A 24,962-nucleotide genomic window follows, 5' to 3' on the forward strand; every position below is an offset into this window, starting at 1 on the left:
TGTTATTCAATGACTGCGCAGGAGGTGAGCTGGCTGGTACCTTGTTGTTTATGGGGTTGTGCTCCTGTAAAGCAGTTATCTCACCATACAGGAGCAGCGAAACTGTGTCGCTGTGCCTAGTCAGTCTTTTTGTATATCAGGAACTAGGAGTGCCTGAGAGCAATTGGGAATGAATCATGCATTCTAAACACGTCTTACACGCTATAATGCCAGTTGAACACACTACAAAGTAAATATTAGCAAAAAAATGTATTTTCACTATCTTTGAAAGAGGTAATATTGGCCGTTTGCTCATTATTACTTTCATTAGTGTTATCGTAGATTTTGCAGTTTTTTGTGATAAATTAGTGACATCTGCAGCTCTGTGAAAATATCAATCTTTTACTCATCCATAAGCACAATGCCCGGTCACTTTGCCTTACTATTTCTTCTGACGGTCTGATTTCCTCTTGTCGTGAAAGTCTCCTGAAGGATACCAGGGCATTGACATTCAAGGAAACCTCCAACTCTCCATAGCACTCTCTCACATGTCTTGTAGAAACGGTTTGTACTGGGGAGCTTGGTTCCAGGTGAGTTTCCTGGTTAGGGTGGTGAGTGGCAGATACATTGCTCTGCTGTTCCCTCCTGTATTTCATGCAGGAAGCAACCTGGAACAACCGGCACAGCTGCAAATTCAAAATGGTTGCCTACAGCAGAAAGAAGATCCAAGAGTTTAGACAGAAGGTTGGAGACAAATACACAAACTCAAAGCACCAATCCAGTCAACTGCTCAGCCATTTGCACTGAGTTACACTTGGACCGGTATAAAACTGCCCCCAGACTTGGGTCCAGGCACTTTAAACCTTTTTAATAAAAATAACAGACAAGATTCTCTATAGACAATTCATTTTTATACATTATCGATGTATAATAAAATACATATAAACAATATATTATTGGCGATTTATGCCATGTGTTTAAGAAAGAAAGAAGTTGCATTTATATATAGCCTTTCATGTCCTCAGAATGTCACAAAGCCCTTTTTAATAATTAATTATTTTGGAAGAGTAGCCACTGTTATGTAGGCAAACACAGCAGCCAATTTGTGCACAGCAACAAACAACAATGACGTAAGTGACCGGTTAAACCGTTTGTTGATTGAGAGATAAATATTGCCCTGGACACCAGGAGAACTCCGCTGCTCTGAATAGCATCATGCAGTTTTTTACATCCACCTGAATTAAGCGACTTGAATTATATTGGATTTACTTCTCCCTTCTTAACTTTCTCTTCTGAATTCACATAGTCACAGGTGCCAAGACATAGGTTTCGATGGCCACTCTGTATGTATGAGCATAGAGTGACGGCATGCTATTCAACCATGGAAAACATCACATCCAAGACAATTCTGTTCTCATCCAATGTCAACATGTTCCAACAGTGGCCACCAGATAGCAGGTTTTTCCTTCCATAGCCCAGGGAGACCGAGGCCAATTGTAGCAGTTCTGCCACTACAGCGGAGATCAACTAACTCAGCAGGGATCTTCTGGACTGTACGGCTCAATTATACGCCGACTTAACTAACTGATCAGTGGAGCTTTGTAATGGCCTGGAGTTTCTGTTAGGGGCGCAATCAGGAAAATGCGCTGGAAATTGCACCATTTTTGTCGATGTGAAGTTACACCCAAGTTTCCGCAAAAATTCATTTCCATAAGCCCGAACGTAAAATCTCCCATGAATCAGCACAATCAAGTAGTGTTATCGATTGTAATCGATTATTGACTGGAACGTGGCCAATAGGGCCTCAAGATTACTGAATTAAACAAATTTAAGCTGAAAATTTGTTCAAATAATTGCTGCAGCTGAACAAACAGGCCAATCAGTGGTTTCAATTGAATGCTGGTCACAGGTATTATATACCAACGGCAGATCAATTGACTGAATTTGAACTCATTTAAACCAAATTTAAAGTAAATGTAGCATCTGTATGAGAAGCAGACCTGAGTGAGGTACTGTACCATGACATTCCCCCCCCCATTTCCTACTCCAGACATCCTGTGGCCTGTTTAAGTGAGACTTCAATTAGTGACAAATCAGAGACAGTTTTGCTCTGTAGGCCTATGTCCATCCAAACTGGATGAAGACTTCTGAAATTCATTTTACATAGGACCTGTACAGCCAGCAGATGCAGGGGACTTTCATCCAATCAGTCTGATCTGATTTGAACCCAGGTCCCAGGGGCAAAGGACCAGTGTCTAACACACTGCACCACCCAGTTCCCCAAAGCACTGTTTCTGAGGTTTACTATGGTCCTCCAACAACAGCAGTTTGCCTTACACTGTATCATAGAATCATACAGCACAGAAGAAGGCCATTCGGCCCATCGAGCCTGTGCCAGCTCTTTGAAAGAGCCATCCAATTAGTCCCACTCTCCTGCTCTTTCCCTATAGCCCTGCAATTTTTTGCTGTAATCAAACAACTTTACTGAAGCAATATATCATAACTGAAAAAAGATAAAAATATTACACACGTTACTGATACTGAAAAGAACAGAACTGATATAATATTTGTAATATTATTTATCCAGCACTTTACAAAAGATGCTTAAGATTGATCTGACCCCAAAACCTCATTCGCAGTTATTTACATTATTTACAGTATTTGCTTCAGATGCAAGTTCTATTGTTTATTCTTTGCACCCCAAAACTTTTCCTTTTTCTTAGTTATTTAGATGATGAGTGTTTTTTAACTCCTTAATTCCCACAATGGATATGTATTTGTCGCTGAAGTTGTTGGTGGTGCAGTACTGCAGCCCCATAGAACCTCCAGCGACCTGCACCTCAAACTAATGCAACTGGACTCCGAAGTCTATGCTTCAAACCTCGGTATGAGATATTAAACCGGGGTCATCTGAGGTGGACATAAAAGATCACATGGCACTATTCAAAGAAGAGTAGGGGAGTTCTCCTGGTGACCTAGCCAACATCCAACCCTCGTCCAACACCACAATTTACAGATTAACTAGTCATCTATCTCATTTTCTATTTGTGGGACCTTGCTGTGTGCAAATTGGCTGTCATGTTTCTACATAACAACAGTGACTCCACTTAATGGTTGTGAAGCACTTTGGATTGTCCTGAGAACACGAAGGGTGCTGTGTAAATGCAGATCTTCCTTTCAGTACAGGTGCCCTACCTTCAACTAGTTTGGTACCTATCCGTGCTGTACATATATTTCTATGTATGCATAGATATTAGAATTTTTTCCACACTTTTTAGAGATGCAGTGAAAAAGATAGTGATGGTGAACTTTTTTTTTGGTCTGTTTCCTTATGACCTGTGGGATCAACCCACTTGACCATCACAATTTTTAATCAAAATATAGATTAGTAAAAAACCAAACTTGTTCACGTCATTCAACTGCCAACTTGTCACTGAAGAATGGAAAATCCCATCCTGGTCAGCTGTCGGTATATCTAATGCAACTAAACATTTTTTTTCAGTTTAAATGTGAAATATTCTGTATTCACTACATTACAAAGCACTGAAATTTTCAGATATTGCCAGTCAGTGCAATTGAACATATGTCAAAGAAGAATTTAATCACAACTCTTTCAACAGAAAATCAGTGGATCCCCTTTCAAACCAGAATTACTGTTTCTTTATAATCAGCTATTTGTTTTTGTTTTGCTTCCCTGCCCCCTCCCCAATTCTGCATGGTTATTTCTCCGTCTTTCAGGTGAGAAGTATAAACCAAGGTCCCACCTGCTCTCTCAGCTGGACATTAAAAAAATCCATGGCACCATTCAAAGAAGACTGAGGGAAGCTCTTTCGATGTCCTGGCCGACCTTTATCCCTCAACCAACATCACGAAAACAGATTATCCAGTCATTTATCTCACTGCTGTTTGTGGGACCTTGCTGTGTGCAAATTGGCTGCTACATTACAACACTTCAGTAGTACTTCACTGACTGTGAAGCATTTCAGGATATGAAAGGCAATACATGAATGCAAGTTTTTTCTTTCTTTCCCACGCAGTACAATTTAATATCCAGAGCCATTTATACATGCTGCGAGTTAGCCCTCCTGGTTGTTTCTGTCCTTTGGCACCACTGAATTCTTTCAGAATTCGAACTGAAACTCCAGCCCAGGAATGCGGAATTCGACACAGTGTCCCTCGAATTACCCATTTCCTCCTCAGATTCCATGTCTGCACACGTCACACTGTCTCCTCACAAAACAGATTTTCCTTCTTCAAAAGACCAACAAACTAACATATTTCTAATGTATGCCGTGCTAAACCTATATCATAGACCCAGTTCACAAAAAAACAGGTATGGTAACAAATTCTGGATATGAAATAAAATAAAGAAAAGCCCAAAAGAAAGAAAATCCCTAAAAAGATTTAATTAGTTGTTTGTAATTTTTTATTATCCAGTTCTAAAGATAAACTATTTTTTAAAGCAGTAATCAATATTTTAAGCACCTTATTATTCATCATCATTGAGGGGGAAATCTTTTCTCCACTCCACCCCGCTCCTGAAGGCACTGACTTATTCTAAAGAACAGTTCGATGTGCACCTGTCACCTTCAAGTACCAAGTCGGTCTGGACAATGTGTAGGATATTCAGCTGTGTGGGGCATCAGATTTAAAACTGATTGGGCCCGATATTAGGAGGGAGGCGGGTTGGCAGTGGGGGGGGGGGGGGGGGTCGGTTGGGTGCGTAGGTAACGCGCCCAGCAAAATCAGGGTGCTCCGCACGTGATCGCAGCCTAATTGAAGGTACTTACGCGTGCTTCCGGGTTTCCCGTTCCAGACCTGCGCAATGGGCGCACTGCACACCCGCATCACAGGCTGTCAGCAGGAGGAGCCCTATTTAAAGGGGCAGTGCTCCAATGCTCCTCCTGCAGCAAAGAACCATTTTTGGAGCATGGAGCAGGCCAAAGGCAAGGCTGCTCCAAAGGTTCTCTGACTCCTCACTCCAGATGCTGCTCAATGGGGTGAGGAGGAGGTGGGAATTTTTTTTCCCATCTGATGGGAGGAGGTGGCCTTCCTCTGCCACCAAGAAGGCCTGGCTGGAGGTAGCCGAGGAAGTCAGCTGCAGCAGCAATGTGTGCCAAACCTGGGTTCAGTGCAGGAAACGCTTTAATGACCTAACCAGGTCAGCCAAAGTGAGTATACTTACGCATTCTCCCACACTCCATCTTCCACATCACCTCCACCACCACACAACTCCTTCTGCACTGCCACCACAACGCTCTCGCATCACTCCTCACATCCACTCAACCATCATCCTCACCTTGCCTGCACTTACTCACCGACTCAATTCCCATTCGAACACTACCACGCAATCCAATCCTCATACAATCTCATGGCTATGCCTCAAACGAACCCTCCCATGCATCTCCCTCACGCTCACCCCCACCCAGACCAATGCATGCAGCGGGTCACTATGCAACCATCACTCAATCACGCCTCTCTGTGTTTTGCCTTGTTAGGAGAAGAGATGCCAAAATGCCCGCGAGAGGGCAAGGACCGGAGGGGGCCCGCCACACCAGGTGGTCTTAACGGACGTGGAGCAGCAGGCATTGGAAGTAAGCCGGACGCTGGAGTGCCTGTCCGTGGCGGACGCCGAGACTGGGAGCGCACAAGTGGCTGGTGACAGAAATCTAACACTCAGCACTCATGATAGCGAATGATCTTAGCATCACTTGGCATCTGCAGCACCTCAACATCTGTCCACATGCTTAATATTGCTTTCTGTTCTCTTGCAGGGCCATCTGCAACCACCGTGACTGCAGAGGGCGATTCCTCAGAGAACCTGCCGGCCTCTGAGGGTGCATCGTCACATCTGAGCCAGCCATCCACCAGCGCAGATACACACACCTCGGTGGGTCCCCGTCTTCAGTTAGTTGGGCTTGCACATGATGAGTCACCATGCACATGTGAGCAGGAGCAGACCCTGGTGGCAGGGGCAGCCGTGGAGAGTCCACGTCGGTGGGAGCACTCTTCTCCAGGCTCTGCTCAGCTGGACCCAGATGCTGAACCCTGGGGGCCAACCGTGAAAAGGAGAGTCATCGAGGGCCAGCAACACATTGCCGAGGTACTGGAACAGTTGCCATGCGCACTCTCCACAATCACACAGAGGATGGAGGAGTCCAACTCCTGCCTGAGCGGAATACTGTCACAGGGACGTGAAGGCAACTCTGAGATAGTTACGGGAATGTCTGCGATGGAGGAAAGGCTAGCCTCCCTCGAGCGTCAAGCACGGCTCAACAATGAGTCCATTCAGGCCCTGACAACGGCCGTTCAGATTCAGGGTGAGCAACATTCTGCCGCCTTAAACAGGCTGACAGATACATTACAACTGGCCTTTCAAGGCTTCACACATGTCCTCCAAACTGTCGTCCAGCAGGGTGGAAGGAGTGATGTGGGCCTGGGCCAGGGGAGGGATGATGGTGAAAGGGGACATGGAAGTGGGGACGCCACTCAAAGCTCTCCACTTCTCACCCGTTGCCCCCCTCTAAACCAGTACCCACAATGCTGCCTCCTCTCCAGGTGGCTGAGTCTGCCCCTGCACAGGTGCAGGTGGAGCAGTCTTTGGAGGGGCCCTCATGGGCACCGAAACCCACAGGGCGTCCACGCAAAGCATCTCATCGGTCAGGGCAAGCTCAAGAGCAACCTGCCACTCCTCTGCTGAAGCCACACGGGTAGCACCACGTAGGGGTTCCCATAAACATAAGGTGAAGGTTTTGTGATCACAAAGGGGATGCACAAAGGTGTTAGACAAAATGTCATGTTTTTGATTTACTTTCGTTTGTTTTGCAAAGCACATTAAAATTTGTTATCACCACTACTGCCACGTCTTTGCAAATCTTGTCTGATTTGTGCAATAATTCCCTTTCCTGAGGATCACCATGAAGACCCACACCTTATGCCACCCATGTGTCACTGCAGACTGGGTGTAGGTGTAATTGCAGGGCTCTTTTGTGCAGACGACTGAGAGACGTCGGCGATGTCCCCGGTGGCACCCTGGAAGGATGCGGAGGAGAAGTTGTTGAGGGCAGTGGTGACTTTGACAGCGACAGGTAAGAAGATGGTGCTCGGACCAGCCGGGAGCAGCTCGGCATCAAGGAGGCTGCAGATGTCCACGACTACATGTCGAGTGACTCTGAGCCTCCGTGTGCACTGCTGCTCAGAGAGGTCCAGGAAGCTGAGCCTCGGTCTGTAGACCCTGTGGCGAGGGTAGTGCCTTCTGTGACACATCTCTCTCTGTGGTTGCCCTCCCTCCTGCTGTGCAGGTGGATGTGTGACAGCACTGTGTTGTGGAGCTCCACGTGTCAGAGGTGGACAGCGTGGACAGCGAGTCTGGTGATGTTGTTCGTCCTCCGAAGAGGTCATGACTGCAGATATGGCGGCCCCCATCTGGAAGATGTACGTTTGAGGGGGTCCGCAAGGTAAGTAAATGTGTCTGCACACCGGGGTTGAGGTTGCAAGTTGGTGATTTTTTATGTTAGGAGGAGGATGGTGGAGGCCAAACTTTGTCCAAAGTGACAAAGTGGCCTCCTGCAATGAGTGAAGGTCTCCCCCCCCCCCCCCACACCTGTCAAATGGACCTTTGCAGTTCCCATAGGCTGGTAACTGCAACACGTCCATTTCAGCTGGGAGTGTTTCCCACAGTACGGGAAAAACGCTCAGTTTGGATGAAAATCCCACCCCTCCTAAAATATCCTCCAAATCAGGTCTGCTAAACGACCTGAAGTATCAAAATAATTGCCTTAAGTGGGATCCCGCCGGCTTTAATTGCCGGTGGGAATCCCGCATGCGGGGGCTGCGCGTGTCATTGGGGAACCCGGAAGTGGGCGGGTTGGAGCTGTGCTCCGGACCCACCCCGGGAATTTTCGGAGCCCCCCCACCACGAACGCACCCTCTCGGCCTTCCTAAAATCGACCCCATTGTGTCTTTACCTGGTATCCACACACACGCACTGAACAGCAATCATAAGCAGAGAACCTGAGCTGATTTTCATCTCCTTACTGCCATCCAGGCTGAGATTAATTAATTCAGCACTGACCAGGGCTTGAAGCTGGGATTTCCTGATTTCTGTGGCTCAATATCTCCTCAAAAGGTCCTAGCCATGGGGAGGAACTCTGGAAATCTGTTATTTATTAAAAGCTGCATGGTGCATTCACTCCCAGGAACTCCGACTGAGACTGTCAATTAATAATACCCTAAGAAATCATTTGGTAAAAAAATAAAAACTTGAAATAAACATCAAAATAAGAACAAAAAAAAAGTGCCAGATTAACACAATAATTCCAAAAAAATTTTTGGTGCTTTTCATGGCCAATGTGATGAGAGTGGTTAGTGCCAGGAAATGGAACAATTTTCTGGTTTTGCATCTAATGTTAGCATCGTGCTAGGCAGGGAAGGTTGTGTTCAGTACCCTGTACAAATGGGGAGGTTGCTGGCAGTGAGGATCCAGCCAGGTAGGGAAGGAATGAAAGCTGGGGCTGGAAAGGACTCAAAGGTTTTTTTTAATGCATTCCGACTTCTACTGAAGCTGATGATAGTTTCTGAAAAATTAATAAATTGCTCTTTGACCTTATTAGGTTTGTTTTTCGTATCTTCACACTCTTCCCTTGGAGATTAGCATGAAATAGTGGAAAAAGTCTGACAGGTCATGACGTGAATGCTCCTCCTGTGGCCGTAACCATCTTTATACCAGCCGATAGGATAGTTAGACCTACACAGCAGGAGGGTTTTATGGGCTCCTGTAATCCATAAGGTGATGGGGGTCCAACCACACCCACCGAATGTGAGTACCCCACTGGATGTCAACCCCAAATTCAGAGCCGGAGTTCTGGGGCTTAATTTTAAACTTAAATTGCGGGTGTGTTGGGGGCAGGGGAGCTGCGAAACTTGCAAAAATGCAGAGCAGGTTCGGAAGCCGGCTCCAACTCGCCGACTTCCGAGATTCCCACAGACGCACTTGTGTGCGCACGGGCATCCCGAATCTTTTTTTTTTATTCGTTCACGGGATGTGGGCGTCGCTGGCGAGGCCAGCATTTGTTGCCCATCCCTAATTGCCCTCGAGAAGGTGGTGGTGAGCCGCCTTCTTGAACCGCTGCAGTCCGTGCGGTGAAGGTTCTCCCACAGTGCTGTTAGGAAGGGAGTTCCAGGATTTTGACCCAGCGACAATGAAGGAACGGCGATATATTTCCAAGTCGGGATGGTGTGTGACTTGGAGGGGAACGTGCAGGTGGTGTTGTTCCCATGTGCCCGCTGCCCTTGTCCTTCTAGGTGGTAGAGGTCGCGGATTTGGGAGGTGCTGTTGAAGAAGCCTTGGCGAGTTGCTGCAGTGCATCCTGTGGAACTCCCGCTGACAATTAAAGCCGGCAGGATTATAGTTAAAGAACCAAATGTAACTCATTGAGGTACTTAAGGCACTTTACTTGTGAATATTAGGTAGTTAGTACCATTTTTAACTTACCTGGGCGACTTTCCCACGACTTCTGATTCATGCCTGGTGAAATCAGGCATGAAGGGCGGATCAGACAAAAATAAACTAAATAAATTTAGTAAAAAACCATTGCACAAAGTTAAAACACAAAATCAACCCACCTTTCCACCCTGCTCCGATGTCCGATGTCTCCCTCTCCGATGTCCCTCAGCCCTTGATGTCCCCCTCTTCCCCCCCCCAATTTCACCCCCGATCTCTCCCTCTTCCCCCCTAATGTCCCCCCTATCTCCCCCTCTTTCCCCCCGATGTCTCCCTGATATCCTCCTCTTCCCCCCCCGATGTCCCCCTGATGTTCCCTTCTCCCCCTCCGATCTTCCCCTCTTCCCCCGATCTTCCCCCTCCCCCCGATCTTCCACTCTCCCCCTCAATCTTCCACTCTCTTCCCCCCCCACCCCGATCTTCCATTCTATCAATCAGGCTGGCTGCCGAGCGGGAAACCCAGAAAGAACTTTAATCACCATCAATTACATTGTGATCGCGTCAGAAACGGTAAGTTTTTTTTATTCGGGTTTGCCACGTGTACCTTCACCCCCCCCCCCCCGCTGCCAACTCGCCACCATTTCAAAATTGAGCCCCTGGTCTCCACTCACCAGGACTGTCTGGAGTGGGGTTTGAACCCTGCACCAGAGGCAGGAATGCTACCGCTAAGCCAAAGGTGCGCTCCCACCTTATTAGGTAAATATGACCAAGGTTGTGGGGCAGGGCTGTTTGAAAGTTAGGCTGGGAGAAAGGGGTACCCTTTCTGAACATAATTTCGCTTTAATTACTGGTCATCGAAGTGGCCATTCTTCATTCATGAACCTAGACAGTCAGTGCTGTCAAACTCGTCAAGCATGGGCTATCAAAACTCAGCCCAATCCTGTTACCAGACGTCCCTACAATTATAACTCTAGCACGGGTCACTATACAGTGACCAGGCATGGGAAGTTGAAACCCATTACTGCCCCTGCTGAGATTGGCTAACTGAGCACAGACCAGTGATAGAATCTGGAACCTCGTGTGTGTCTGGTTTAGTGTCACACAACGCTGTGCTCAGTTATTGGGAGAGCTCTGCTAAAACATATCTTAAAGTGTTAAATTTTTGAAAAGCTAAGACACTATTGAACATTAACCTACTGAACATCAATCTTCTTCTGTTCACCTAACATTCATTTTTAGTAATTTTCCATTAAAATATAAAAGTGGCCACTTTCAAACTACTTGATCTGTTGTCAGTAATCTCAGTTTAATAATTCAGTGGTAGAACTTGGCAGGCTCCTAACGATCTGATAATATCACGTTGTCATGTTCCTAGTTATGAATTATGTCGGTGAAGTACTCTGTTATAAAATATCTAATCAATGACTAAAGAGTAGTCACCGAGGGAGAAAGAATATGTCTTCTATTAATATTCCCATTCATTTTAGTTCTGTCATTAGCTGAAGTCAGCCTTTTTGTTATAGACAGCAAGCTCTCAAGTTATAAATGTTCTGTTTCCAGCCTCTTTTAAAATGCATTAGCTGCAACAGTAAACTTGGACATTAACAGTACGCAGACACTATTCAGATCCTCACAATGTTAAACGTAAGAGTTACATAATGAATATAAGCTTGCACTGCAGAGGAGATTCAAACCACAACTCTCAAAATACAGTTCATGTGCCTATTCGCACTGCCATGGACTCTTCTCAATTTAATCTCCAGAGAGCTGGACAGCAACAAACAAAACTTCCAAGAAGATAAACTTCTGATTCCCAAAGTTAAATCAGGCAAAGATTTCATGATATCCACCCAATATTATAATCTACATTCTTCAACCCATCACTCCTATGACATCTAGCGAGACCTACTGTTCTGTAGAGCACTTGGTCATTTATGTTAATACTTCTCTCCAGAACCTTCAATCTCATTCTTAACCAAATATTTCCTTTTAATCCGACCATTTTGGATGGCAGTCTATTCCACATAGCTATTACTTTGTAGGTGGAGGGCTGTCATGTTTTGGAATTTTTGATAATTTTCTATCTTCAAATAAAGAATTTAGGATTGAGTTATATATTAATGTTGCATTTTAATAAACACAAAGGGAATTTGCACAAGTATAAAAAGCCACAGGCTACAGTCGGGTTGCAAATCCTCCAGGCTTGTCCTGGAGTCTCCAGGAATTAATGATTAATCTCCTGGACATTGCTTCAAGCAACCCAGGAGAATAACCATACCGTGAATGAACAGGATGAGGGCCCTGTTCCCTAAAGTGCTGGGATCTGACATCTTATTTTTAATTCCTTCAAATAAGAACTTTTAAAATTATAATACAGTTTAATAGTTAACATCTTTTATGTGCACTCGTGTGATACAGATGAGAGAAAATGCCTTCAAGCCAGCTTGATGCCATCCTCCATTGGCACTATAAGGGTAATGAGGGGAGAGAGTCACCAGATTTACCTTTCGGAATGCAAAACAATGTTGGACACTTCAAGGAGTAATCTAGTGTCAGGTGCTTGAATGTCACCAAGTATCAAACAGTAGGTTACTGGGGTATAAATATTATTAGTGTCAACCGTCAGTTTGGGAAGTTGAAACCTCTCAATCCAAGGTCACAATGAGTGCCAGCCTTGGCTCAGTGGTAGCACTCTCAACTCTTGAGTCAGAAGGTTGTGACGCTTGAGCACATAATCTAGGCTGACACTCCAATATAGTACTGAGGGAGTGCTGCACTGTCTGAGGTGCTGTCTTTCGGTCTCAACAAGGTCTCGCCTGTCCTCTCAGGTGGATGTGCTAGATCCCATGGCACTATTCAAAGACGAGCAGTGGAGTTCTCTCCGGATCATGGCCAATATTTATCCCTCGACCAACATCACTAAAACAAATTATCAGGATGTGGAGATGCCGGTGATGGACTGGGGTTGACAATTGTAAACAATTTTACAACACCAAGTTATAGTCCAGCAATTTTATTTTAAATTCACAAGCTTTCGGAGACTTCCTCCTTCCTCAGGTAAATTTACCTGAGGAAGGAGGAAGTCTCCGAAAGCTTGTGAATTTAAAATAAAATTGCTGGACTATAACTTGGTGTTGTAAAATTGTTTTCAAATTATCAGGTCATTTCTCTCATTGCTGTGTGCAAATTGGCTGCCTTATTTCCCTAGATTACTACAGTAACTACACTTAAAAAGAACTTAATTAACTGTAAAGCGTTTGGGATGTCCTGAGATTGTGAAATGCGCTATATAAATGAAAGTTTTTTTTTCTTTCTTTAGTGAGGAACAGCACCACCAAATCATAATCAGAATTGAAGGGCTTTAAAAAATGGCAGAGTATTAACAAAAGTTTTCTGAATGTGGACTGAAAACCTCAGGAGCTATCACAGATCTAATGACGTACCCAAGAATCGGTTATTCAAGGCTCAAAGTATAAAGACCTGTTGGCTAGCTACAGGATCCTCCTGAATTTTGTTTAGGGACGTTTGTCCACAGGCTCCTAAAATGACCAATCTCCTCAAACACAATACAGACTCCAACTTAGCACCGGTTTACATTTAAGTTCATATTCCATTATAACAAGTTCTGAAAATTAATGCAATAATTAGTGTGCTGGCACCAGGAAAATAACCATAAAAGGTGTCGAATTGTCATGTAAACACAACTGGTTCACTAATGTTCTTCAGGGAAGGGAATCTGCCACCCCCTACCTGGTCTACACTGTGTGGTTAACTCAATGCACAAGACAACTAGGGATGGGCAATAAATATACTGCCTTGTCAGTACTGCCCACCTCCCAAAAACTAATTAAAGCTGCTGCCACCTGCTGCCAGAGAAGCAGTGTATGCCTACCTGCCAAGAAAATAAAACTCCCCTCAGACAAACGTTAAGAATTAGAGATCCATGTCGTTGTCCAGGGGCTGTGCTTCTGAGCTGAGAGTTTTCCTGAGGATCCAGTGCAGCTTCCTGCAATTATCCTTACACTTTTTCCAAGTTAAATGGTCATTTGCTGCTGGTATAATGGAGCTCACTGCTGTCCTCTGGTGCCTGGCTTGTCTAATTGCACCTTCCTAGTCATGAAGAACAACTTTTCCTCCTACTGCAAGATCACAGTTGACAACTGATGAGAAGTGGTCTGTAAAGGAATGGGGAATGGGGAATATCACACAACTTGAGACAATAAAGTGGTATTTGCTCATTGATTTTTGAACTTACTATAGGCCTCTCAGGAAGATACATGAAATGAGAAAGAATGTTAATTTTCCAAATCAGCTGCTTAACACCAACAGCAAGAAGAATAATTCTGGTGATTCACAGCACTTGCAAACGATTTCTATATAGTACGAGTTTAGTGATGCATATGTAATGCAATGATCCAGAAACCTTGTAAATTAACCCAGTCCTTTCACAGATTAAATATTGTAATCCCACTTCACTGGGCTAATACATTCACAAGACATAACTAAGCAGCTGTCAATCATGGAAATAGAAAGCATATTTTCAGCATTACTACATCAGCCAGTCTTACTGAGACACCTTGCTCCTGTGCACTTCTCTCAGTGAGTCTGTTTTAAGTACCGTTTCACTCTGAAGAACCCCAATCAGCTAAAAACTTCCATTTCTATAAATCTTCCTGCTGCTGTAACTCAACTGAGTCATATAAAATGAGAAGCACCTGTCTTAAACCCCTCTCCCCTCCCCAAGCTCCAGGACGCCCACCGATACATTGACACAATTTATGATGATTGAGTTCTGACCTAATCATGGAAGAGAAAGTGGTTCTGTTGTTTCTCTGACTCTTTCCCAAGCAGAAAATGTTACATTTTATGACAAAAAAGGGCAGGATGTTATAAACACAGCAGCCAACCTCATCCATTCACTCAGCTGGTTAAGACAATGTGAACTATTCACAGCAAGAAGGTTCCAAATTCAATTCCTGCTCTGTGCTGAGTTACCTGATCTCAGCCACAACAGTGGTATGGGGGGGGGGAGGGTAAAATTGATCTCAGGACCCCTGGATTAGGCAGGGGGGGGGAAGTTAATTTCAGGGGTTGAGCCCAATACTCTCCTGTCCGTAGGCTTTTAATACTGAGCTATTGAGGAGCTTTATTTCTTGTTAAAAAAAACCCTTTTTAGGGATTTTTAGTACAGAAATCAAAGCATGATTCTTATTTTCTTTTTAAAAGCAGACAGTTCTGCCTAATTGGACAAATGAATGATTTTCACCATCTGATTCACAATGACTTTTTAATATTCGTTACCCACCTCATTTGGCTGCGTTGTGACAAACAGATGGCAGAAGAGCTCACTTGGTGGTCTGTAGGGGTTACGTGTGACAAATGCAAACTGACAGTCCGACGGCTGACACGTTGTGTACAAGATTCTTCTCAGGCCATGAGCCATCAACAGCGTCTAGTCAAAACACAGCACGGCAATTATTTACAGCTGCGCAAACCAGTGTTCGTACAGTATTTCATGTAATATTTTTTTTAAATCAGCTTTAAGAGCTTCACTTTAAAAAAAATTGCACCAAATATTTCAATTTCTCAACCATGATTGCATATTTCTTCATTCAGCCAGGCAATTGGGACTAGCTTAGTGGTATAAATTAGAAGCAATTTAGACTTCAACCAAGCTGACCAACAATCTGCAAGGCAGCATCGGTCCCACCACATCTTATTACAAGTACTCTCCAAATTGGTTGATGGCAGTGCTGGGCAGGAGAAACCATAGAGCAGTCCGTTAGGTAATAGTCTTCCCTAACTCATTCTTTCCCAACTGTGGAACCCTCTACCTCTCTCAGTTTCTCTTCCTCCTCCAGCGTGCAGGCTTTTAAAACCCTGAGCTTGTCCCCCCAACCACTATTTCTTAATTTAACTCATCTTTGCTGCTACTCTTTTCAACCTTGATGGTGTCCTGGTCCTCCACCTAGACTTCTCAATTTTAAAATATGGTATCGACAAGAATTAGATGTAGTGCTTTCCTCCCACACTCATGGACATTGCCCAAGCAGTATGATTTGGAAGGGTACTCCTACTGCATTTGTGTGACACCCCATAATAAGTAGCGTCACCTCTAGTAAGATTAAATGTCGAATTACTGCAAGTTGATTAAAAACATAACTTGAGCAGTGGTCTGCCGTCCTTTTGGACTTGCACTGAAAACTAATTTTACTTACAAAGCCCATCCCCCAAGAGAAACCACCACTTTGAATAATGCATCCACTTGGATTCTTTTTCTCTCTCACCAATTGTTTCCTTCCTGAACATCGACTCTTTACTCGGGCAAAGTTTCAAAAGCATTGTGCAGATTCGGTTACCTTGCCCAAGTTGCTATTGTTTGCCTTTGTGCCTTGACAGGAGCTATTTGACCATTGGAAGCATCACAACTGAGCCAACAACCACACAAGCGTACTTTCAACGGGGTTTTAATGGATAGTGATAGGCTGGCTCATTTTTCCCTTGCCAATCCAGGAGTGCCAAGGCTAATTGTAGCACTCCTGCTAACATCCATATAGAGATCAACACAGCACAGACCAATGATCGAAAATGGGACCTTTCAAGTCTGTATGGCTCAGCAATTCACTGGTTAAACTCACTGAGCCATCACAGCGAGCTCATTTGAAATTCTTAACCTGTCTCTAATCACATACGGCTAATTACCGTATAATATAATTTGCATTGCATTATGTTTTCTAACTGTAAAATAATTATTTCACTGCATCATCGTATAAGACAATAATCTGCAGTGATGACCAGGAATACATTAGAATCTGTGAGGTATAATTTAAAGTATGGTACATTGGATGACAATGAATGAAAAAGGAATTTAGGGCAGAGAAATTTGGAAACGGACCTGGGAGCTGTAGACTCATCACTTTCAATGTCTAGACAATGTGGTGGAGCAATTAAAAAAGTAAACAGATCGCTGGGCTACATCTAGATTAGTAGAGTATGAGTCCACATAAGTTATTCTAAGGCTTTACAGCGCACTGGTCAGATAGCATTAGGCAGACTGAATGTCCTGGCCAACATTCATTCCCCAACCAACACCAAAAAGATTAACTGGTCATTCAACTCATTGCTGTTTACTGCAAACAAATTAACTGCTGGGCTTGCCTACAAAACAATTGTACAAAAGTAATTCATTGGCTAGGAAGCACTTTGGAACATCCTGAGGACATGTTTCTTTACTCTGTTCAATTCTGATCACCAAGCTACAAAAAGATTGAACTACGATTAGCATAATGGTTTTAATACACATCCCACACCTCCTCATCATGTATTCTGTTTATACCAAGTGTTAGATAAGTAAATAGAAAAAAAGTTGTTGGCATTGAAATTATCCTATGAGACATTAGTATACAAATGTTTAATGCATTCAATTGTAATATGCTTTGCTATATTTTAAAATATCAGAGGAACGAACAATAAGCATTCGTATGTTAGTATCTCACAGGGTAATTCAGTAATTATAAATGTGAAGTCGATCAATGTGTGAATTATTGCGACAATGATACGTGCACACTCAAGAGCTGGAGGAAATAAACAATAATATCGAAGCCCATACAAAAAGCAAAAAAAAACCAATGCACCAAAACGAAACAGAAAACGAAAATGGCTACAATTAAAAGCAGGGTGATTGGGAGTGTACAGGTCAGGGACGGCAGCTGCCCGATGCGAGTGCGAGGGCAGGGCCCGGGGCAGGGAGGAAGCACCCATAACTGTGTCAGCATGAGTCTCGGCCATTTTTAACTCGCCGTGCCTCGTTGCCATGTTGCAGCAAGGATTCTCGCCCAAATCTGGTAGGAATCGACACCAGGCTGGTGAGCAGAAGTGGGACTTCAGGCAGCAGGAGACTGCCACTGGGAATCCAAGGGAATGGTTGTGTTTGGTTGGGGGGGGAGGTTCTGGAGGAAATAGCAGTCAGGGGAGGGAAGCCCAGGGAAGGGAGGTCCACTCCTGCTCCTCCTGGCCCACAAGGAAACCTCCAAATAATTCAAAATTAAAACTAGCCTGGACTTCCTCTGGCCCCGACCCTGCCTGTGGCAGGTTTCAATGGCTGGTCTGGCACTGTGTGCAACTTGTGCGATCCTGAGTAAAAATAGAATTGTGGTCCAAATTATGTCATAAGAACCCGACTTTTGCATATTCACGAGGCCCTCGGCTGCCGGAGGCTATGGCCTCTGATGCCTCCTGAAACCCAGGAGTTAATATGGAGGCGGGCAGGAGCGCATTGCAAACGTGGAGGTAAGTTCCCGATTTTAACCCTTTACCCACCCCATTTTCGGCAGGCACGGGAGTAGGGGGAGGTTTAAAATCAGGGCTGTCTCAAAAGCGCAAACAACTAAGTTCAAACAAATCACAAATAAAATCCAAGGAAAACGACCTAATTGACAACATTAAACCCCAACTATAGACTCAGGCTTCTCGGACACCAACAGACTCTAACTGAAGACATCAATAAAGACATAAAGTCAATTCTTTTCATAGAATCATAGAATCATAGAAGTTTACAACATGGAAAAAGGCCCATGTCCATGTCGCCCAGTTTATACCACTAAGCTAGTCCCAATTGCCTGCACTTGGCCCATATCCCTCTATACCCATCTTACCCATGTAACTGTCCAAATGCTTTTTAAAAGACAAAATTGTACCCGCCTCTACTACTGCCTCTGGCAGCTCATTCCAGACACTCACCACCCTTTGAGTGAAAAAATTGCCCCTCTGGACCCTTTTGTATCTCTCCCCTCTCACCTTAAATCTATGCCCCCTCGTTATAGACTCCCCTACCTTTGGGAAAAGATTTTGACTATCTACCTTATCTATGCCCCTCATTATTTTATAGACTTCTATAAGATCACCCCTAAACCTCCTACTCTCCAGGGAAAAAAGTCTCAGTCTATCCAACCTCTCCCTATAAGTCAAACCATCAAGTCCCGGTAGCATCCTAGTAAATCTTTTCTGCACTCTTTCTAGTTTAATAATATCCTTTCCATAATAGGGTGACCAGAACTGTACACAGTATTCCAAGTGTGGCCTTACTAATGTCTTGTACAACTTCAACAAGACATCCCAACTCCTGTATTCAATGTTCTGACCAATGAAACCAAGCATGCTGAATGCCTTCTTCACCACCCTATCCACCTGTGACTCCACTTTCAAGGAGCTATGAACCTGTACTCCTAGATCTCTTTGTTCTATAACTCTCCCCAACGCCCTACCATTAACGGAGTAGGTCCTGGCCCGATTCGATCTACCAAAATGCATCACCTCACATTTATCTAAATTAAACTCCATCTGCCATTCATCGGCCCACTGGCCCAATTTATCAAGATCCCATTGCAATCCTAGATAACCTTCTTCACTGTCCACAATGCCACCAATCTTGGTGTCAGCTGCAAACTTACTAACCATGCCTCCTAAATTCTCATCCAAATCATTAATATAAATAACAAATAACAGCGGACCCAGCACCGATCCCTGAGGCACCTCACTGGTCACAGGCCTCCAGTTTGAAAAACAACCCTCTACAACCACCCTCTGTCTTCTGTCAATCCAATTTTGTATCCAATTGGCTACCTCACCTTGGATGCCGTGAGATTTAACCTTATGTAACAACCTACCATGCGGTACCTTGTCAAAGGCTTTGCTGAAGTCCATGTAGACCACGTCTACTGCACAGCCCTCATCTATCTTCTTGGTTACCCCTTCAAAAAACTCAATCAAATTCGTGAGACATGATTTTCCTCTCACAAAACCATGCTGACTGTTCCTAATCAGTCCCTGCCTCTCCAAATGCCTGTAGATCCTGTCTCTCAGAATACCCTCTAACAACTTACCCACTACAGATGTCAGGCTCACCGGTCTGTAGTTCCCAGGCTTTTCCCTGTCGCCCTTCTTAAACAAAGGCACAACATTTGCTACCCTCCAATCTTCAGGCACCTCACCTGTAGCTGTCGATGATTTAAATATCTCTGCTAGGGGACCCGCAATTTCCTCCCTAACCTCCCATAACGTCCTGGGATAATTTCATCAGGTCCCGGAGATTTATCTACCTTGATGCGCATTAAGACTTCCAGCACCTCCCTCTCTGTAATATGTACACTCCTCAAGACATCACTATTTATTTCCCCAAGTTCCCTAACATCCATGCCTTTCTCAACCGTAAATACCGATGTGAAATATTCATTTAGGATCTCACCCATCTCTTGTGGTTCCGCACATAGATGACCTTGTTGATCCTTAAGAGGCCCTACTCTCTCCCTAGTTACTCTTTTGCCCTTTATGTACTTGTAGAAGCTCTTTGGATTCTCCTTTGCCTTATCTGCCAAAGCAATCTCATGTCCCCTTTTTGCCCTCCTGATTTCTCTCTTAACTCTACTCCGGCAATCTCTATACTCTTCAAGGGATCCACTTGATCCCAGCTGCCTATGCATGTCATATGCCTCCTTCTTCTTTTTGACTAGGGCCACAATCCCCCGAGTCATCCAAGGTTCCCTACTTCTACCAGCCTTGCCCTTCACTTTATAAGGAATGTGCTTACCCTGAACCCTGGTTAACACACTTTTGAAAGCCCCCCACTTACCAGACGTCCCTTTGCCTGCCAACAGACTCTTCCAATCAACTTCTGAAAGTTCCTGTCTAATACCATCAAAATTGGCCTTTCCCCAATTTAGAATTTTAACTTTTGGGCCAGACCTATCATTCTCCATAGCTATCTTAAAACTAATGGAATTATGATCACTGGTCCCAAAGTGATCCCTCACTAACACTTCTGTCACCTGCCCTTCCTTATTTCCCAAGAGGAGGTCAAGTTTTGCCCCCTCTCTAGTCGGGCCATCCACATACTGAATGAGAAATTCCTCCTGAATACACTCAACAAATTTCTCTCCATCCAAGCCCCTCATGCTATGGCTGTCCCAGTCAATGTTGGGAAAGTTAAAGTCCCCTGCTATTACCACCCTATTTTTCTTTCAGCTGTCTGTAATCTCCTTACATATTTGCTCCTCAATTTCCCGTTGACTATTTGGGGGTCTGTAGTACAATCCTATCAAAGTGATCTCTCCCTTCTTATTTTTCAGTTCTACCCATATAGACTCAGTGGGCGAACCCTCGGATATATCCCCTCTCACTACTGCCGTGATGTTCTCCCTAATCAAGAACGCAACTCCCCCTCCTCTCTTACCTCCTGCTCTATCTTTCCTATAGCATCTGTACCCTGGAACATTGAGCTGCCAGTCCTGCCCCTCCCTTAGCCATGTTTCAGTAATAGCTATAATATCCCAGTCCCATGTACCCATCCATGCCCTGAGTTCATCTACCTTGCCCATCAGACTCCTTGCATTGAAATAAATGCAGTTTAATCTAGACTTCCCTTGGTCTTTGCCCTGCTTTCTCAGACCATCTGTCTGGTCATGTTTTGTACACTCTCCCTTACTGCCTTTTGTTTCTGTCACCACTTTACTTCCCACTGACTTCCTGCATCGGTTCCCATCCCCCTGCCACATTAGTTTAAACCCTCCCCAACAGCACTAGCAAACACTCCCCCTAGGACATTGGTTCCAGTCCTGCCCAGATGCAGACCGTCCAATTTGTACTGGTCCCACCTCCCCCAGAACCGGTTCCAATGGCCCAGGAATTTGAATCCCTCCCTCTTGCAACATCTCTCAAGCCACGTATTCATCCTAGCTATCCTGTCATTCCTACTCTGACTAGCCCGTGGCACTGGTGGCAATCCTGAGATTACTACCTTTGAGGTCCTACTTTTTAGTTTAACTCCTAACTCCCTAAATTCAGCTTGTAGGACCTCATCCCGTTTTTTACCTATATCGTTGGTACCTGTATGCACCACGACAACTGGCTGTTCACCCTCCCCCTTCAGAATGTCCTGCAGCCGCTCCGAGACATCCCTGACCCTTGCACCAGGGAGGCAACATACCATCCTGGAGTCTCGGTTGCGTCCGCAGAAACGCCTGTCTATTCCCCTTACAATCGAGTCCCCTATCACTATAGCTCTGCCACTCTTTTTCCTGCCCTCCTGTGCAGCAGAGCCAGCCACGGTGCCATGAACCTGGCCGCTGTCACCTTCCCCTGGTGAGCTATTTCCCCCAACAGTATCTAAAACGGTATACCTGTTTGAGAGGGGGATGGCCACAGGGGACCCCTGCACTACCTGCCTGCACCTCTTACTCTGCCTGGTGGTCACCCATTCACTTCCTGCCTGTACACCCTTTACCTGCGGTGTGACCAACTCGCTAAACGTGCTATCCACGAGTTTCTCTGCATCGCGGATGCTCCACAGTGAATCCACCCGCAGCTCCAGCTCCGAGATACGATCGGTCAGTAGCTGCAGGTGGACACACTTCCTGCACACATGGTCGGCAGGGACACTGGTAGTCTCCATGACTTCCCACATCTTGCAGGAGGGGCATATCACGGGTGCGAGGTCTGCTGCCATGACTTGCCTTAGCTTAGTTACCCCTTTTAAATTACGTTGAAATTAGAAAATGTTAACTATACTAGGTAAGTTTAGTAATTTCTTTTTGAAATATGTAATTTATGTGCTATTTAAATTGGAAACGTTATTTTCAGCACTACATACTTCAGTTACCGAGAAACAAATCTGGCTGCAAAAGGTTTTTCAAAAGCGTATTTATTGGCTCCTCTCCTCCTTTCTCTTCTTGGAAGATTTTGCTGTCTACTCAAGCTTGAGTCCCTCGTTTATTTTTATTTTGAGCCCTGGATATTTGAGATTGAGGGAAAGGAAAATGATAGACAAAAGGTTTTTGAAAAAACAAAGGGCAATTTGATCAGTTCACTTTCTGCTTTTTTACTGGTAGGTATTCAATACTTTTCATTGTTGGAATTCTGATTTGTTATTTTTTATTTGAGCCAACAATAAGTGGAATGCCAAAATGTCTTGGGGCAGACCCAATACCCTTGGCATCATAACCATTTTTAAGAAATAGATTTTAAAAATCAGGACTGTGATATAATGGTGTTATCAGATTATGTCCATAAGCCTGTATAACTTCACTCCTGTTTTGTGATATTATCTAAACTCCTTAATTAAATCACAGCTGTATTACTCACTCTCAAACATCCATAGTTTTGTGTGTAACAAGCTGATTTTCTCCAAAGCAAAGCAGAATCTGGTGAGAGCTGCATTTGTGAGTAAAACCCTTCACATTTTATTTTCTATACTTATGATTGCATTTCCTTAACATTAATCAAAGAAAGGAGACGTTCAACCCTTGGAATCATGCCTATGTCTTTTTTTTTGCTTCCCAGCTCCCTTTTGAAAAGAGTCTTCCCTTTCATCCAGCAATTCTAGCTGGTAACACAGGTAAGGAAGCAAAGCTCGAAGCCACTCTTACATAGTGCTTGGAGTAGTCTGGGCTCCTGGGAGCGTGCCCCCAATGGAAGCTCCCTGCATCACTGTCCCATTTTTACATTAGAAATCTGCCACCAGTCTCCTGCAGGCTGACTGAATCCACAAAGGAGGTTATTCCAAAGGCATTTCCTCAAAAAAGGGGGACTAGGCAGTTCAGATGATTTACAATGGGGAGTGCTTTTGACTGCGCGTGATCCACGTGACACTACAGTATTATAAAGACTGTTTTGAGAACTGTTTCGTGACAGTTCTTGATTTAAAGCAGTTGGAAGTATACTGGAGAACTGTAACATGCCAAGTGCTCATTTTTATTCCTTTCACTCCTTCCGTAACTTCGAACTCAAAACGTTAGACGTGAATTTACCCAATGCTGGCGTGACTGACGGCCACAGAGAGATAAAGATGTATCCTTACTGCAGCAAATCAATCTGGTACCAGAATCAAATTAATGGCAGATGTCTGCAGCAGTACAAGGGAGTTTTCCCAGCCAGAAATGAGCATACAGGCAGCAACAAATTCTGCACTTGGCCAGTTCAGCAGAACTGAGTTGTGCTAGGGTGGGGTTCAGACTTTCTTCCAGCTAGAAAATGGAAACTTGCCAATGATCTCCAGGAGGGGAAGGCAAATTCAGCAGCACAGATTTGATGGGTGGAAAGAAAGAAATGTCCCCTCATCCTGTGGAGCATTTAATCAGTGGTTTCTTATGGTATTGCAATTTACACAAAGACTTAGTTTGTCTCTAGTTCCATTTCCATGACAAGCTATTTTCCACATTCACTTTGCTTACTGTGAGCCATCTACACATGGAGGAAGTGCTTAATTAATATAATTTGAACACATACCACAAACACAAACTTTATTAATAACAGCCATCATGCTGGGAGGACAACGGTCCACAGTTAGTCACACGGCAGCCGAACTGCTACTGATGTTCTACGTGTCTACCACTCAAATACAGAACGAGCACTGAAGCAATCACTGTCTGAATGCACCACCCTACAACTCTACCAACAAGAATTAAAGTACAACCCAGACTTCTGTACAGTAGTGGAATACAAAAAGGAGAAAGAATAGAGGGTACATTTTCTACTTTTGCACTCCCTTCACAGAGCATCGCATGCCAGGAGCACATGTGGGAATATTGGGCCCAGAGGAAACTATAAATGTGAAATTATTCCTCTTGTTCCAACCCCTTGGTTCTATTTGCCACTTCTTTAGGTTCACCTGCAGCCCACTTCAGGGACTTGAGCACAAAATTTAGGCTGACACTCCAGTGCAGTACTGAGGGAGTGCTGCACTGTCAGAGGTGCCATCTTTCGGATGAGATGTTAAACCGACGGCCCGTCTGCCCTCTCAGATGGATGTAGAAGATGCTAAGGCTCTATTTCGAAGAAGAGCAGGGGAGTTCTCCCCGGTGTTCTGGCCAATATTTATCCCTCAACCAACACCTCAAAACAGATGGTCTGGTCATTATTACATTGATGTTTGTGGGACCTTGCTGTGCGCAAATTGGCTGGCTCATTTCCTACATTACGACAGTGACTAAACTTCGAAAGTACTTAATTGGCTGTAAAGCACTTTGGGATGTCCTGAAGTCGTGAAAGACGTTATATAAATGCAAATTCTTTCTACTCCTCTACAGCCAGGCAAGTAACACATTCCTATCATCTGCCAGTGCCACTCGAGGCAGCTGGCACAAGGTGCAAAAGAGGGGCACGGGCTGACTTGTCATTTGGTTCTCTCACATCCCTTTGTGTCAAACTCAGTCCAAACAGTCCCCCAAATGACCCCAATGTCCCAGCTACGACTGAGAGCTTTCTATCACACACCGGCTCCGGGAACTTGGCGTTACCTCGAACCGTTGGCTATGCCGGGAGCAAGAGAGTTGCACCAGCCTACAGTCTGGTTGTTGAGCAATAGCTGGGTTTGCAGACGGTGGGGGTGGGGTTTGAGGAGTTGTGGGTGGGGTTTGTGGAAGATATGGGCGGGGTTTAGAGGGTGGACATGTTTGTGGCCGGCGGGGCGGGGTTTAGGGGAAGGCGGGAGTTCTGAAACACTGGGACAGAGTGAGTAGGAGATGGTGCAGTTGAGTCTTGATTGTAACCT

General features: G+C 44.6%; 1 protein-coding gene across 2 annotated transcripts in view; it reads right to left on the reverse strand.

Moving 5' to 3' along the window:
* Positions 1–24,962, reverse strand: part of sh2d5 (SH2 domain containing 5) — a 57,075-nt gene that overhangs the window by 20,705 nt on the left and 11,408 nt on the right. For both annotated transcript variants that reach the window (XM_067970116.1, XM_067970115.1), the window contains exons 4-5: positions 14,727–14,873; positions 423–686 (exon numbers count right to left, since the gene is read on the reverse strand). In XM_067970116.1, the coding sequence (XP_067826217.1) occupies positions 423–686; positions 14,727–14,873 (411 nt within the window). The remainder of the gene's footprint in view (positions 1–422; positions 687–14,726; positions 14,874–24,962) is intronic.

This window comes from Heptranchias perlo, chromosome 32 (genome assembly GCF_035084215.1).
Source record: "Heptranchias perlo isolate sHepPer1 chromosome 32, sHepPer1.hap1, whole genome shotgun sequence".
Lineage (NCBI taxonomy): Eukaryota > Metazoa > Chordata > Chondrichthyes > Hexanchiformes > Hexanchidae > Heptranchias > Heptranchias perlo.